Source organism: Electrophorus electricus, chromosome 18, assembly GCF_041902795.1.
Source record: "Electrophorus electricus isolate QZ-2024a chromosome 18, ASM4190279v1, whole genome shotgun sequence".
NCBI lineage: Eukaryota > Metazoa > Chordata > Actinopteri > Gymnotiformes > Gymnotidae > Electrophorus > Electrophorus electricus.
The window spans coordinates 19,942,818-19,961,193 of record NC_137514.1 but is presented as its reverse complement, the minus strand read 5'-3'; the positions used below and the strand labels follow the sequence as shown (position 1 = coordinate 19,961,193).

The 18,376-nt window shown below is 38.0% G+C and overlaps 1 protein-coding gene across 1 annotated transcript; it reads left to right on the top strand.

The window, feature by feature from the left end:
• Positions 1–7,143: 7,143 nt before the first annotated feature.
• Positions 7,144–18,376, top strand: LOC113583521 (histo-blood group ABO system transferase-like). Its single transcript, XM_035534904.2, has 7 exons — positions 7,144–7,375; positions 8,847–8,923; positions 10,296–10,331; positions 10,488–10,538; positions 12,952–12,981; positions 13,169–13,303; positions 16,463–18,376. The coding sequence occupies exons 2-7, from the start codon at positions 8,868–8,870 to the stop codon at positions 17,145–17,147; spliced, it is 993 nt and encodes a 330-aa protein (XP_035390797.1). The 5' UTR covers positions 7,144–7,375; positions 8,847–8,867; the 3' UTR covers positions 17,148–18,376.

Here is an 18,376-nt window from a genome sequence, read left to right as displayed (position 1 = left end):
GGAACAACAAACACACCAGTAAAAACATTTAACACATTAAGTAACAACTATTAACAAAAAGGATGGTGAAAAAATGTTGAGAGAAGAGGTAAGTGTTAAATTGGGATTTGAAAGAAGAAAGTGAAGAGCAGAGATGGAGAGATTAAGGTAGAGTGTTCCATAGTACTGGAATGGAGTTTTGGAATGTTCCTTAATTTTGGAATAGCCACTACACTAAAGCTCTGCCTCCTACAGAGACCAATCTAAACTTGGGGATGGAGAGGAGACCTGCAGCAGAAGACTGAAGTGATGGGGCAGTATGAGTGTAGGAGTTCAGCTAGGTAAGGAGGTGCAAGACCATACCGAGCTTTGAATGTAAGCAGGAGGAGTTTAAACAATGCATTCAGGGACAGGGAGCCAATGTAAGTGATCTAGAATTTGGGTCATATGGGTTGATGCCAATGAAGAGAAAGTTGCCATAATCAGGACAGGAGGTGATGAAACCATGAACCAGAGTGTCAGTGTCCTGTTTGGAGAGCATGGACCTAAGTCTAGCGATACTGCGGAAATGAATAAAGGCATTTTTAACCAGTGACTTGATGTGGGGTTCAGAAGACAGTGAGCAGTCAAAAAGTAAACCAAGGTTCTGTGGGGTTGCATAAACTAAATGAATGCTAAGCTTACACTAATAGAGAATAATGTGCAGAATGGAATAGGACTAACGCTTGAATTAATAAAATAATTACTGTTTGTCCAGACATAACTGGCTGAGATGGAAAAATACAAAAGCAGAAAAATATGTCTGTGTTATGCTTTAGATCTCACTTGCACTGTGCTGTGAAGTGACATCTTCAGAGCTCTGCATTAATAAAAGGCCACAAGGTAACGCACTGTTTCCTGTCTCTTCTTTCCTGCATCAACGGACACGACAGTTCCTAACTACAGATGAGGATTTGACCAAGACACTGTCCAGATTTAATTTAAAATGAAAGAATTTCACTATTTTGGATTTAGAACCTAAAAGTAAGTACTTCTGTTTTGTCAGGATTTAGTTTTAGAAAGAGTGTGTCTATATAGTGTTTGGGATCTTGGATACAAGATAGTAAAGCAGGAGGTGGTTAGCCTCCTGCATAACAGTAGAAATGGAGACCATGACTATGGATAATCTGACCAAGTGTGTGATTTGTATTTACCAAAGACAACAAAATGTGATCTATTAGAAATATGGGAGTTGAACCATTTAAGGACTGTATTAGATATTCCACTGTTGGAGAGGTGGGTGATGAGTATGTTATGATTAATTGTGTCAAATGTGGTACTTCTAGAAGCAGAAGCTTCTAGAATCTAGAAGCAGGAAAATGCTCAGGTCACCAGAATCAGTAGAGAGAAGATCACTAAGAATGCACTGTCTCAGTGCTATGCATAGGACGAAAACCAGACTGGACATGTTAAAATAGAGCCTGAGTATTTAAGAGAGACTGGAGTTAAGAGGTGTAACAAGTCATCCTCCATTTTGTTTTCAGTCATAGTTCAGGCAAGCGCTACTCTGCTGACTTCCATATTCTCTCCTTTATGTCCGAGTCTGGAAAATGAAGTTTTACAACTGAAAATGAAATGAACGAATCAAAACAAAGAACAAAGGATGCCATTAATTCTGAAAACTTCAGTAAAGCCATTTATTTTACAAAGTTGTTTATTCTTGCTGAAATTCACATTTGTGAGAGCAGGATACTATGGTAACCTGTTCAACACTCCTGTCACTTCTTGCAGTTTAGTCCAAGGCTCTACTGGCATGATTGGTGCCATTTACTCCATTTTATTCTTGTTTCCAGTCAGTAAAGTCTTTATGAAATGTTTGTGCACCAGTGTCTGAGAAGCAGACAAAACCTCTGTCCGATCTGCTGCTAAGGACTGATTCGGATTAATGATTGTGTTAGCAGTGGATAACTCTTAACAGACTGTCAGTAAAGTGTTACCTTTACAGCCTTTTGCTGTGCTGCCTCATCCGTCACACTTGAAAGGTGGGAATGGAATGGTAAATGCTGCGATCCATTTTCCCAGATCACAGCTGTCCGGAAAGCCAAGATGTGTTTATGAGAAGGGTAATTGATTTTATTAATGAAGTGCTATGCACTGCTGAACATGAACAGACTCAGCAGTGATTATTATTAGTGGTCTTCTGAACAGCTCCAACTGCTGAGTACAATACTTCCACAGACTTTACTGTCATTCATTAAAATGTAGAGAATCCTTGGGGAAACAAACAAACAAGACCAAATGAAATGACAATACAGGGTGTATCGGCAGAGAACTTGAGAAACTGATGCTTTAATACATGTCGACTTTAGTGGGAATTACAACTGCAAAAATTCATGGCACCAGCAGTGTACTCTACTGGCATGTAAGAACAGCACAGTATCAATCCTACCTGAAAAATGGAATGGACATATAAAATAAACATCTCCCATCTTACAGGCCTGATCTCTGATAACTGGACATAAACTTTCATTTTACCATGTAACTGGTGGATCACACAACACAAAATCATCTCATTACTTCAGGAAGGATATGATGTTTCAAGATGAAATATGGTATGTCTTGTAAATTTCACAGTTAATGAAAAACAGACTGAATTACATCTTCATACTGTGATTCTGCTCTGCCAGGGTGGTATGGTGCCCACTGCATCCCTTACCCCCTCCTTATGCTTTACCACAGCCACGTGGGTGCTTGCACATGTCATGGAGAGGAGCATAGCAATGCACATGGCTTTTTGTTTGTTTTCGTTTTCTGTTTCACATGTTTTCTGTTTTGATTTATTGCCACACCCTACTCAGGTGGTGCGTGTGTTGCCTCATTTTCCACACCACATGAGTGTTGTGTCACTATGTTCTCTTTAAGAGCCCTTTGTGTGTGTGGGACCATTGTCATTGTCAGTGTTATGCTGGCTTTTTTATGGTGCTGCACTTTTATGTTCAGTTATGTTCTTGTTTGTTTCATTAAACTTTTCAGTTGGAGACTCGCATTTCCTTCCTGTTCTACGCCCGTCACATGTACACCACAATATCCAGTGATGGACTATTTGAAGGGTAGGAGCAAATAAATATTGAATATTTTATTTTTAGGCATCTGTATAATCATCTGACACTCCCTTATCCTGAACTTCATCTCCCAGCATTCACCTGTTACCAGCTCCCCTGTCACTCAGACCGGTTCCTCCAATCATCACTCCTCACCAGATTTGCATCCCAGACTACTGATTGTTTTCACCTGTTCCTCCTTACTTGCTTGTCTATTTATACCCATTCATTTCCACATATTCTCTTTGAAGTATTGCCATGATATATATATATATATATATATATATATATATATATATATATATATATATATATACATACATATTTAAGACATTTAGCTGACACTTTTATCCAAAGCAATTATGAGTGAGTATAACTTGAGCAATTGAGGGTTAAAGGCCTTGCTCAGGGGCCCAACAGCAGGGCTTGAACCAGCAACTTTCCAATTATAAGTGAAAGACCTTAACCACTGGCCTCCCACATATATGTAGTGAGTGTCATCTCTGTCTGCCTCTAACACTTCCCCAACTGTTGAGACTGTACGGGTCTAGGTGTCTTGTGCAGTTAACCAACATTCAAACTAAGATTTTCACAGCTCTGCGCCAACCAAAGCCAACCACTTTGTTTCCTTTGTTGCTGCATGGCAGCTTGTCGTTCTTATCGCGATGGGTAACGGAGACGCCTTCGCCTCACGCTCGCCTCTCGCTCTGTCTGTGTTACCACCGTCACATTTCTCAGGTTTTATTTTTTCGCTGTATTTCACTCAGCTACCATACATAATCTAGATTTTATATTTTAGGATTATTGTTTATATGTCTTATGTGTGAACTTTGGTGTTGCCACTTAATTTCGTGGTTCTCTGGTCAATGAATTAAGGAATCTATCTATGTATCTTAAACTGAATGAAACTTCTACTCCTGGATTTTAGCACCAGTATGACAATTCGTAGTACACCTGGACAATGTTGTGGTACAGCCAGATAGTGAGGCATTACAGTAGTCCAATCTGGACGTGGTAAATGCATGGACTAGCTTTTCTGCATCTGTTAATATATGGTATTTCTAATCTTTGCAATGTTCCTGAGATAGAAAAAAGGCTGTCCTAGAAATATCATTTACATGAGATTCAAATGAGAGACTGGGATCCATAATTACAAAATATTTAACCATTACACATGTGATTGGGAGAGCCTCAATGTTTGTTACATAATGAGAGAGTGCACTCCAGGCTGCCTGCAGGCCTGATAAACACTTCTGATTTGTGAGGATTAAATGAGAAAAGGTTTCTCATCCTCCAGTGTCAAACCAGAGGACAAATATCAGTTTAATATTATGGAGGAATGTTTAAAGAACATGATGTGCTTTAAACATTCCTCCATAATATTAAACTGATATTTGTCCTCTGGTTTGGCTGAGACATGTTACTGAACATTGTTATCATAGCAGAGGAAACTAGCACAGTGTTTACAGATAATAGCACAGTGTTTACATATAATTTCACCTAAAGGCAGCATATTTAAAGAGAAAATAAGGGATCCTTGTGGGGCACCAAAACTAACCTTGGTGTTTGCTGAAAAGTATTCATTTATGTTCAGAAACTGGTACCGATCAGATAATTAAGATTTAAACTATGATTAGGCCTAAATCCTGACCAAAAGAATTCATCTGGTTCTGATTCAGGTATGAGCTTGACTGCAGAGCTACAGCTTTTTCTAGAATCTTAGAAATATAGGGAAGGTTTTAGATCAGCCTGTTTTTTGACTACTGACATGGGAAAGGGTTAGCTAGCTTGATGTTTTCCTGGTTGCTAATTTGAATTATTTATGCATGTGGGGTACATTGTTTAACATTGCTGCTGGACCGAGTACCACAGGGCGCGAGGCAGGACACTCAGACTTCCTCCTTCGTGCAGAACATTTATTAACAATAAACAAGTAAGTCAGAGGTGGCACTCAACATTTACAATAAACATGACTATACATTTAACATTAAAAGACATATACATAATGCATTTAACGCAAACAACACAAACCAACATTATGGCTACATAGATGTAGTTAAACACACACGTATAAATAGTTTAAATAGATATAAGACATCAACATTAAATCCTGTGCACGTGTCTGCAATCCCTGGCGGGTGTGGTTACAGCACAAACACAGTATATGTGGATCCCCCTGCACGCGGCGGGCTGTACTGCATAATTTATAGGGGAGGAGCAGTCCGTGACACATTGTGCTTAGATGTGAGAGGCTTTAAGACTTCAGTCTTCTAGCCCTTATGTTGTGTTCAGGTCAAATTTGACCGATTTAAAAGTTTTATCTCTGAAAATTGTAGATATAAATTGTATTGATTTGCATACAACTTTGTGGGTTTTATTCAACTTTTGTTCACTCTTAATGTTCCTGGTCAAAAATGTCCATTAATTAGAAATGAATTGAGGAGAAACAATTAGTGTAAAAACTGAGCTCAGGTACATCCTCATTTGTCAGATGGACTTGCACACAAGCACACATGTGCACACACACACACACACACACACACACACACACACACACACACACACACACACACACACACACACACACACACACACACACAGACACACCCTGGGTCCCCCTGACAACCACTGCAGGAACCTTTGCCCAGTAGAGTCTCTATGCTGCACACCTGTGTTGACAGTTCTCACAGAAAATTGCAACATTGCTTCAGTAACACTGAACTTTTCCCATAGCTTAGGTATATAATACTTTTTGAGGCTTTGCTCCCAGTTCATTGCGTGGCAGCTCCATGGCAGGTCAATATACCATAAGAGAGGTTCTTGATTAAATTTTTGATGGTCACCACAGTGATGAGGAGGGGAGAGGCCAGGAAAATTACATCTGATTATTTCTTATACTCAAAATAATCCAGAAATTATGTTTTTTAGAACTAGCTTTCAAGTGTATGAGGTCAGATCAATGAGGCACACAGGCCACTAATAACATATAAAAGTTAAAAACTTGTAATATTCACTAGAACTTAAGTTAATTAAAAAATCTAACACAACAAGTAGTGATAATATGTATTATTACAGTTTTTTATGGTGAGTCTTTGGGGAATGGTTATTTCTGACCAGGAAGACAAAATTGATTAACATGAAATGAACACAACATGAGGGCTAGTATAACAAGTATATGGTTAGTATAAGGAGACTGAAGAAAATCCATCCTAAACTTCTTCTAGAGAATCAGTACCCTGACCTGCAGAATCCCAGTCTGGTTCACAAACTACTCTGTTTTAAAAAGATAATATTGCGTCGTTTTCCTGCTACTGGGTACATTTGCATAATGTGGTGAATATGGAAGGCCTGGGGCATCAGCAAAGATCTCTCTCACACCGTAAATGGTCTGTTACCAATGCTGCCATCCAGGTGTAGACTACAGAGTAACTGGGCCAAATTATTTCGCTCCAGGCAGTCAGACTCCCGAACAAGTCTGCCAGACGCTGAAACTGAACTATTACTTCAGCTGTCTACACTACCCACTGCTGCCAGTCACTCTGAATGTGAGATTAACCTTCACGCGCTTTAATTTCTACACATAATCTGATCCTCTGACAATATCCAAACTGCTAAAGCATATTGACTATGTATGTAAAACAGCAATCCACCCACACCATTATTCACTTCTTACCATCTGTTTTACTGTTCTGTTTAGTGACTGTTTAATCTACTGTATGGTGACGTGTATAATTGATTGTGTCGTACTGTGTACTGTATTTACTTTCCAGTTGCACTGCTGTCTGTTTGTCTGTCTGTTGTTTAATGTCAGTGTATCACAGTATACAGTATATATTTCAGTTCTCACTTGACATCTGTGGTGAGAAGGAATAAATGAAACCAATTTATATATTTTGGGACCTAATGCTGCCAGCTCCATGTTGGCAATTCTGCCTTCTATAAATACACAGGTACACAGACTTGGCAATTTAGACCTGCTATCCCTCAGTGTACAGCACACATTTGCATATAGGTGCACGCCTGCCGGTTGGACAGGTTCATTCGTATTCAGGTATAAAGCTGTGTTGTAATGTGAGTAAAATCTAGTCCATCTGGTTTTTTCTTTCTAAAGACAAGGGACATGAAGAAAAATTACAGCTGTATCATTCCATCTGTACTCAGATGAGAACCAAAGTATACTTTAGAGAAGCTTCGACACTGAATTAGAGATTAAATAAATGTTGAAGAAACGTGTTTGTCCCTACAGCTCGGAACTAGCAGTCTTGATCCTGATGATCTGGAACACCTACTGAGAGAAAAACTAACACTGTTTTCAGGTATTTGATGTATACTTTTTCTGTAGTGTTTTATTTCTTTTTGTTTATTAGTGTTGTGTTTACATAGCTGCCCTATTTCTAAGCACTACAGAGGAGCGAAAACATAAAAATGAGGGCTATGGGTTTTCAATTTTAAGTAAAAGATAGAGTGAATTTGGGTAATCTGGGACATTTTTTGCAATTTTGAATTGTGCGTCTTATTCCACGTGTCACTATCTAATACATGAGAGCAACACATTCTAACTTTCTGTAATCCCCAAGATTAAGTACATCGGAAATAAAATGTAGCTATCACACCCAGAGGAGACATGCCACACTCATTAATGTTCCTTAATGTGCCAAATAAATAAATAGATAAACTCTGCATTTGATAATCTGGGCCACTGGCAGACTAATATGGCTGGAGAGCTAATTGATTATGCGCTAATTAGCTGTATATCTATATTTAGCTAAATACCAGATAACAAGCTAGCTATCTTGGTCACTATCAGACAATCTGTTTGAACAGACAGGGACAGATTGTATTTGTACCATGAATTGCTGTCTGACAACTGCAGGCCATATTCTAAATCTCTTTGGTTTAGCATTTTATACACCAGAAAAGTAGGATTATATAAAATTATATGATGAGACAGAATAATTTATGTATGCAACTTCAGGAAGTCCCTACATTTCAATTTCCCCCATTTATATAGAACTACTAAAAGCTTGCTGTCCTACATTGTCAAACATATTTGATAAAGTGAGACAACTAAAAATGTTTGGAAAAAAGTAAAACAATTATCTTTTTTTTAAATCTTTTATAAGCAACACATCTTGTTGCTCGAATAGAACACAACTAGCCACACAGCATATGTAACTAAAAGGAATAAATGGTGAATTATTAATTACAACACGCACACCACTAGCCACATATTAGAATATGGAATCAAATGGACTCAGAATAATTTTATTTAGCCACGTCATGGTGAGTTTGCTATGGTGAGGGCACTTATAACACACAATACAGACTATAAAGGTTCACAGTCTGTTCATTTAAGAGGAAAATCAATAAGCATTTAACTTATGATGGAATGTGACCATGGGCATAACTTCACTTTGAAAATGCTGGGAACAAGAATGTGGAAAGGGTTTTGCATTAAAATCAGCTGCCTCTAAAATTCATCATGGGCAGAATATAGTATATATATCTGAAGAAGATTCCAGGCGAGCGTAAGAAGTTTGACAGTGTGTGTGCGAGTATTATGTGTGTAAGAGGTTTGATTGTGTGTGTGTGTGTGTGTGTGTGTGTGTGTGTGTGTGTGTGTGTGTGTGTGTGTGCGCGTGTAAGAGGTTTGATAGTGTGTGTGTGTGTGTGAGTATGATGGTGTGTATAAGAGGTTTGATAGTGTGTGTTAAAGGTAAGTTTGAATAATGGTGCCTCTCATAGATAGAAGCAAAAGCTCTAAATGTACTTGTTCATTTATTGCAGGGCTGAAGGAAAGTTTGCAACATGCCATCATATAAATACCTGTTTCTAGTGGTATTGATGGGAGCTGTGATGGTTGGGTATGTAACTGCAGCTTTTTGATGCCTTCAAAACATTTGTTGAATGAATCTTCTTTTATCCTAAACACTCAGAAAAGTATATTATTGTTACACTATACAATTGTTATTTTACCAATAACAAAAAATAATATTGATAACGCTACAAAATGTTTGATTCCTTTCAAAACTCATATTAACCAAATCAAATGTGTTTAAAGTTTTAATGAAGCATGAGTGCACATGCTGAGAAATACAACTTTTATTGAGGGCAAATCCAGGGTCAAAGGGAACAAGGTCATACAACCAGAATATTTAGATAAAGAAACAAAACCAGAACATGTGATGATAAAGAAAGCAAAACGCAAAACACAAAACTAAACACAATGTGCAAACACGCACAGAACAAGCTAATATTGGAACAGGGAACAAGGCAGTACATAGAAGATAAATGTGTAATCCAGAGACAAGGAATACAGACACAGTCTTATTGCAAACGACCAGCAACACAACAAAAGAAACGTGTGGCTTAAGTACAACAACTAATAAGGGCTAATGAGACACAGATGAAACCAATAAGGGGGGGGAGAAAACTTAACAAAAGGCTAAACAGGAACACAACCAAAAATCACATGGCTAGGCATCGCCATGGAAATCATGATGCCAGGGGAGGGGCATTTATGACAAAAACAATCCTTTAAACACTCAGTTAAAAACCTTATGGAGGAAACAATCACTTATGGTGATAAACATTTGCTGAGAAAATTACTTACCCGTTCCTAGCTCAACAACACCGAGAATAAAGGGTAATCCTGGCTTTGGATATTGATTTGTCATAAACAGATATTACAGAACAAATAAGACTATATAGGTAAGAGCTATTTATATAACTGTAACCTGAGGAGCTAGGATAAATAATAGTACCAGAAATAGACTAATATAGCTTAACACTATTTTTTTGTTAAATTAAGTTTCTGTACGTTTGGTTTGATTCAAGGACTGACAGATAAGGCAGACAGATCCATGTGCATATTAGACAGCTGAAGCTCTACTGTACTCCCCATAATGGACAGTCTAAATGTTTATGCATGTGTAAGTGCTGGCCAGGGTGGTCTATCCTGCCCCAAGCATTATTAAATACATGCGACTGCCACATTTACTACTGTTGGTGCTTTCTTGTATCCATATATAACAATATGTCTCCAGATCTATATAAATGTAGGTTTGAGTATAACTGAGCTCTTTGATCTTTTTTAGCCTTTTGTTAGAGATCTAATTTGATGTTTACAGTTTTTTCTACCTTGCGCTGTAAAGAGGCAATTTGCCCTTAGTATTTAATTGTCTGTATAAGTCTACTTTTATGTGTCATCTGAAGATGATCTTTTCTAATCTCCAGGGTAATTTACGTGGGCTACACCTCTGACATGTTCAGGTAAGCCATAAACTGTGCTGCCCACAACCTCAGTTCACACACTTTTGCTAATATGCATTCTGTATAATAAGAGTCCAATGTAAGGACTCATGCACATACAAACATACAGAGAGAGAGAGGGGGAGAGAGCTTCATTATAATCTGTTCTGTTTTCAGAAATGTACAACTGGGGAAACACATGCTAACACACTCAAGGAACTGCAATATGTAAGTACTTATTTAAGAACAAACAACTGATTTGGTCTGTGTATCACATTGCATCACAATACTCTCAAAGATCTTGACATTGTCCTAAATAAGTTTTTTTAAAGAACAATTTAACAATTTAACTAAACCAGTCAAGTGTAAGTTCATAAAGAGCAATTTTGTCCTTCCCAATTTCTTTTCAATATGTTTTTTGTGACATTGGCAGCACAGATGGAGTGAGAGGAGAGGATAAATCAAAGAGTCTTTATTTTTCATGACTCTCAGGAGTACAAAAGAATAAACTGCAAGGCAGCAGTAAAATAAAGAAAACAGATACAGTTTAAGACATGGGCTTGCACTGGATGATGGGCTGCCGATAGCGCCGTTGGTCTGGAAATGCGCAGTGCTGACGTAAGGAACCTGTCGGTTTAGAGAGATGGAAAACAAGGAACAGGTGTGAAACGTTAAAATGCTGGTGCAGGTGTAGTGAATGCTGGTGCAGGTGTGAAAGAGTGGGCGAGTCCCTCCTGCTGGATGGTCCACCTACCGTGACAGTTTTATTTGGTTTTGGATAATCACATGAGAACATGACATGGAAAGCTACAAGCATCTTGGAATGCACGTGTACGATAAGATTTGTGCTTTTCTCTTCATTTTTCTCTCCCAGCCACAATCCTTTCTCAAAGTAAGAGCCAGTAGAAGCAAAAAAGAGCATTAATGCTAAATAAACATTATATATTATATTATATATTATATATATAAGTACCTTGCATAACTATTCACCCAGCCCTTCCTGGAGCATGTTTTTGTATGTTGTTATGTTACAACCTGGAATTGAAAATAACTTAAAGTCATAAATCTGCACAAAATAGTCTATAATATTTAAGTCTGTGTAAAGTCAATATAGTTTAAAACAAATTAAATAATTGTGATTGGATAGGTATTCACCCCCATTGCTGAGAAAACTTTAGTTCTGGTGCAACAATTGGCATCAGAAGTCCCCTAATTATTTGAATAGAGTGTAAATTTCTGTGATTAAAGGTGTTATATGATCTCAGTATAACAAAGGTGTTGTTTGTGGAAGGTAACAGAGTTTGAGAGCATACCTGCTTTGATTGCTCCTTGATCTTCATGACAATTTTGTAGGTGTGCTTAATTAACAATTCTTAATTCAGTCACATTTCATTAAAATGGCAAGTTCTGCAAAAAAGACCTTGATCATTGACCATGAACCACAAACTTTACAACTAATAGGATGTTTAATCAGAAAAAAAAAAAAAAATAGTAAGATGCATTAAATAAGAATGAATGAGGACTAGGTTAATAAAGACCACAGTTATGAAATTCAACAAAACAAAAATTACCCAGGGCAGTTCCTGGTTAACAGTCTGCCCATGTCCAGAATGTTGTGTAAGTGTAGAAATTCTGGATGGCCCAGTGTTCTGGCCAGCTCCTCCGGTGCATTGTGTGATGGTAGAAATTCAATCATAACAGTTAGTGCACATTGGAATCAGATGGTCAGGTGATCTTGGCAAGTGTAGGTGGGATTTTCACGACAAAACATTGATGGTCATACATATAAACAAAAACAAACGAGCACCAAAATGGAGAGTGTCAAGCTGCTGCATCTTAGCTACTTAACAAGCGGGATTCTTCATTCTGTTCAGCTGTTTGCTGTTAACTGTCCAAATGTTCACGTGGTGCTGAACAAAGAATGAGAGAGAAGATAGAGTTTCTTTCTTGAGTTTCTTTCTTTTGAGGTCTAACCTTGTTGAAGGGGAAACCAGAGAGAATGAGATGGGTATTTTGACCTGATTTCTATGTGTTATTAAACACTTCCCTCTTTCTTCCATTGGCGTAACTGTAAAGATGAGCAGTAAGGAGGTGGATGCAAGTGCGGAGAAGAGCGAGATTTATTGGGGGCAAATCTAAAGTTATAGTCGTGATGGTAGTCCAGGGTCATTGAGCCAATACGTAGAGTATGGGGATACATGATAAACAAACAAACACATAAAGACAAACAGGGGAAGTAGTCTATAACAGATGCTATGAAGACCTTGGAGGCTAACAAACAGGAAGGCTAGGAGAAACACAATGAACACAATGAACACTGTTCATTGCTATGAAAATCAGAACATAAACCAAACAAACAGAACTGCATGGAGATGTTATGATGTACACATCTAAGGCAGATATAAAAATCCCTATACATTAGAATTAAAAGGAAGTACATCTCATTTCTACATCAGTCCCATTTAGTACACAAACTGAATAATATTTTCCTCCACATTGTTGGCAGTAATGAAGTACAACTCCCCACCTCCTAAATTTCAGTTGAACACCTGTGCTTAAATGAGATATTACTTACTAAAGAAATAGCCACTTATTAGTTTTTCCTTATGTGCATAGCTGTATTTGTTTGATTTTGTTTTAGGCCTTTGTACAGTCCAAGTTTACTGAATGGGTAAGTAATATATACTCACCAAGGGTACTCTTATTACTGATGAGATCATTTTTATTGTTCCAATCAGAAGTAAGATGGGAACAATGAAATCATTATTGATTGTGTACATGTTTGTGTTTGTTTACAGTTGTGTAAGTTCACTGAATAATTTGATCTCCCTTTGTTTGTGTCTTGGCTTGGCCAATAGCCGTAAGGATGTTGTTACAGTGACACCATGGTTGGCTCCAATTGTGTGGGAAGGCACATTTGATACGAATATCCTTGATGCCACCTATAAACCGCAGAACATCACGGTGGCAAACACTGTCTTTGCTGTCGGCAAGTACGTCATTATCACTTTTCTGGACATTTTCATGTATAAAGCATAAAGGTTATAATGTTCTTTATGAAGTTATATTTCAAATTCTTGGAGGTTAAACATTAGTCTAAACATGAAATGGGAAAGGACATAATGTTATTCTAAGTTTGTCTCAGCAGCTATTAATGTTAAATTTCATACAGTAAAATTGGAAATGGAAAGCCTGAATCAAAGAAAGAGAGCATCTGGTCAGTTAACCTTGAGACTACGCCTTGTGCAACAGTATTTCACAGGAAGTACAGTGTAAACAAATGGGAAGTTCACATTTCACATTTTAGCATGTATAGGGTGATGTCTGGGCTATTTAGATATAAAAAAACATCAATTACATGAGTAATTTGTTAAAATAAATTAAAATAAAACCACGCTAACTCCCATTGGACTCATCAACTGCAACATCCATATTTCAGTCATTGTACACACACCTTGGCTGAGACACAAATGTACCTCATAATGCCTTAGTTGACATTCTTTTTCATCAAAAGGATTCTCAGGCTAAAGCATCCAGTCATTTTACATTTCTTTGCATGCTTGAATGACACAAATGTATTCTTCTGCTGTGTTGGGAGCACAACCTGGGAGCACTTGTGTTCCTGCTTGTGTGACCAATTATCACAAAAATATATAATATCACTCTGGGCTCACAGATGTAATAATCAAGGTATGTTTATTGAATATGCAGAGATACCAAAAACATGCACAACAATCAGTGAATAAGATTCTAATAATGACTGGAGTGGTTAGTTCACTATAATCATTATAATCACAAGCTTAGCAATGTAAACAAGCTAAATTTAACACAAACAATTTGTGGTGGATACAGGAAGCTAACTAAACTAATAAAGAAAAAAAGTAGAGAAACAAAAAGTAAATAGGTTATTTTATGCAATATATGGGCATAACCAACCAGGTAATCTACTTATTGATCACCAAGATCAACAAAGAAAACTTATTAATCAACAAATTTGTAATGAATGTATGCCTACTGTCTGGATCATCCAGACAGCACAGAGAAAGCAATGGAGAGTCCAATTTGGAAATGATATTATTTTACATTTGTGGCAAATACATTTATTTTAGCTGATGCTTTTATCCTAAGCAACTTACGATTATGACTGTATGCAACCTTCCGATTACAAGTCAAGTACCTTAACCAGTGAGCTACCGCTGCTCTCAAATATTAGCATTTGAGATAATAGTAGATTAACCTGGAGGACGTTAACATTGCAAAGTTGTTACTTTGTGAATCTGTGGGCTGAAAAGACTGGTTGTTCTGGTGGGGATTTGAGTCCGATGGACTTTATAGTGACGGTTTCTTGAGTCGTAACCAGGCTGGTGAGCTTTTTCCTTCTCGTCCATGAGTTTATGACATCAAAGACGAAGGTGTTGAGGGTCAGAACATCAGGCCGTCTTGACGCGAGGCCGTTTATAGCTTTTTTGCTCAATCTCAAAGCACCAGTGGGTTCTGGGTCTGGTCCGTGGATCAGGGGGTGTATATTTTATACAAACCTATACCCATATGTTTGCATCAAGACTTGTGTCTATTGTAGAGATTGCATTACTTTTAATGAATTTTTGATTGCTAAAACATCACAGCAATGTTCAATTTATTAAAAGGCAATATTAGCTTCATACCTTCATAGTTTAAGGCTAAACCATTTTAGCTTCATTGCTATTAGGCTAAAAGGTTATGCTGGGGAAAATACTCTAAATGCTGTAATATTGTAAATAAATAGTATGCTTTCTCATTTATACTTAGAATTTGTGTAACGCTGGCCTGAGTGCTGCAGGGCGCGGAACAGGACTCACAGACCGCCTTGACGTTGAGTGACATTTAATAATATAAAACACAAGACAACGTTGGCACTCGCACAAAACATTAATTCTGAAATTCTTACATTAACCGCATGAACATTAATAACAATGACAAAGACTAAACAACATTAACAGTGATTCTACAAAAACAGTACCACTTCCAGCACCAGCGCTAGCACCAGCACTAGCACCAGGGCTCACACTAACTGGTGTTTAAATAGACAGACAGACACGTAACGATTAACTCCATGCAGGTGTGAGTCCTTACGGAGGGTGTGACTACAAACAGACATGCAAACAGACACGGCGGGCCATACCACATGACTCGTGGTGGGGGTTGGGGGGGCTTTCCTTGACAGTTTATAGCAGGATTATAGATTTTTCCAGCAGTGAATGGAAACATCCAGTGATTCGTGATGCAAACATCACAGTGGTCAAAAGCCTTTTTTTTAATGTGAAGCAACATTTGTATGGAAAAGCAAAGATTTCTATCTGTATGGGAATACAATTATCAGATGAGCCCTGAGTTAGGTAAAAAAAAAAAAAAAGCAGTTATTTTGTTACTGCTACCCTTTAACTTCTGCTCTTCCATTTATTCTGTTTTACATTTCCTTTTATCTAAATTCATTATATTTGGGTAACGTTCCCCTGGGTTGGCATTGCTGTTCATGTGGTGCTGATCACCACCCGGTTCATGTTTGTTTTTGATTTGTTCCTTTGTTATATGCCATGTGCTTTTTAAATTCCTTTCTCCACCCTTCCCTTGTGTGTCTTGTCTATTCCCACCCTTAACTGTAATCAGGCATTTCTTGTTTCTGTTATTCTGTCTGTATATATAAACTCTGTAGTGCGTCAGACTTACTGACTGTTCACTGAATATGAAGCATTTTTAAATTACTGCAAGATTAAATCATAACTGCTTAAGGTTGACAATTATTATTAGCTGTTAAGTACTCTGATTTTAAAGTTTGCAAACTCAATTATCACAAAATCAAGGCATCCTTGTGTGACTAGAGTAGTCATAATCAGAGGAAGTGCTGTATTCATTAATCCCCAATACTTGCACATGTACAGTATGAGATGCAAATAACTGAAGACAGAAGAATACATGCCTCTTGCTGCAGTTCAAATGGGACAAAAATATATGATTACAAAAATAAGCAGTTTTTTTAATCATCTGCCTTAAAATGGCAATAGGTTTGCTTGGAAAATGATGATGCTTAAGTTGCTAAACCTTTGTGGTGGTTGTTGACTAAACTGATACTTCACAGTTAAATAAACCCTATTTGTTCTTCTGCCCCACCCCAGATATGTGCAGTTCCTGAAGGATTACCTCGAGTCAGCAGAGCAGTACTTTATGCTGGGGTACCGTGTGCATTATTACATCTTTACAGACCAGCCAGAGGCAGTTCCTACGGTAACACTGGGTGCTGACCGTAGAATAACTACACTGAAAATTCCAGGCTCAAACCGCTGGCAGGAGATCACACTACGCAGGATGGAGATGATTATGAACCTCATTGAGACCCAATTAGTCAATGAGGCAGATTACATTTTTTGCCTCGATGTAGATACAAAATTCTATGGTCACTGGGGGGCAGAGAGTTTGAGTCGCCTTGTCGCCGCTGTACATTTTGGTTTCTACAGTGCGTCACGTGAACATTTCACATATGAGCGCCGGCCCGAGTCTCAGGCCTACATCCCATATGGAGAGGGTGATTATTACTACGGCGGGGCGATGATTGGTGGGCTTGTGAGAGAGGTGTATAAAGTCACTAAAACCTGCCATCTGTGGCTGAACATGGACAAAGCTAATTCCATTGAGGCAGTTTGGCAGGAAGAATCCCACCTGAACAAATACTTTCTTTACAACAAACCCACCAAGTTGTTATCACCTGAGTACCTGTGGAATGGACCATATCAAAATAATGAGGTGAAAATGATCCGTTACTCACATGTGTGGAAAGATGTTAGTAAGGTACGGCCAAACTAACCTCGCAAAACTATTCTGAATCTTTAGATATCACTTTCCTTAAAGAGCTATAGGATCAGTTAAACCAACAGTGGATAATGCATCTTATTTAAAATAATGTTAGACTATTTTTGATCATGTTAATTTGTTTTCTAAGGTTTGATTAATAATATTTGCTGTATGTGTTTTTTGCTTTGTTTTTTAGTTTTCGCTTGTATACAAGGCCTAGTTGTGCAGAAACCTCTACACTAAATAGTCTCTTAGAGTAAATCGGAAACGGTTTAACACTTTTGCAATCCTTGGGCCAAAGCAAATAGTTTGAAACTCCACCTTGGATAATATTCTGTAAGGAACATGTAAATAAATAAACATTTTTGAAGGCACTCACCCATCTTTGTCCTAAGCAGGCACACAAGGCCTGTCTGTTGCTGCATAGTGTTACACAGTTGTTTCATGAACACAAAGGCCCATCACTCTTTTAAATGTTTTAAAGCTCACATACAACATAATAAACTGTTTACATGATCATTTCTTGTTTGTATTGTCTTAATACAGACCTCAACATAGTAGCCATGTTCAACATCACTTGCTAGTCATGTAATTGGGTTGCCAATTCTTGATAAATATTTAAACAGTCAAGCAAGCTGTAATGTAAATACTATATGAAATGTAATACTGTGTGTACATGTAGTGGTAGAGCTGTGAAACCTGACCTACATAATTAATGGCATCTTCTGTTGAATCCAGGACTTGTTGCTAGGTGGTGCCATTTCCAGATTAGGATTGGGGATTGAATGGTTGATCTGGGGCCCAGTAGGCTGGTGTGCTGGGAATGTGCTGTCATGGGGGAGTTCCGTCATGGCACGACCCCCTCCTCCAAGACTCCTTGCCATGTTCTCACGTGTGTGTTTGTGTGTGTGAGTGTGTGTGTGTGTGTGTGTGTGTGTGTGTGTGTACGTCTAGCTTCATGCCTCTACCTTGTTCACTGATCATGTGTCTCACCTCTCCATGGTTATGTTCCTTGTTAGCATGTTTTTAAACCCTTGTTTTTTGTCGGTGTTTGACTCTGTGTGTTCTACATGATATGCTACTCTTGAGTGTTTCCAGTTGTGCTGTTCACTATATTGATTTGGTTTAGTGTGTTTGTTCTGTTCTTTGTGTTTTGGTTTCAGTTTTGTTTGTGTTATTAAACTGCACCTGCACTCTCTAGTGGTCTGGCAGGCGGGCCAAATTAAACATTGTCATTCGTA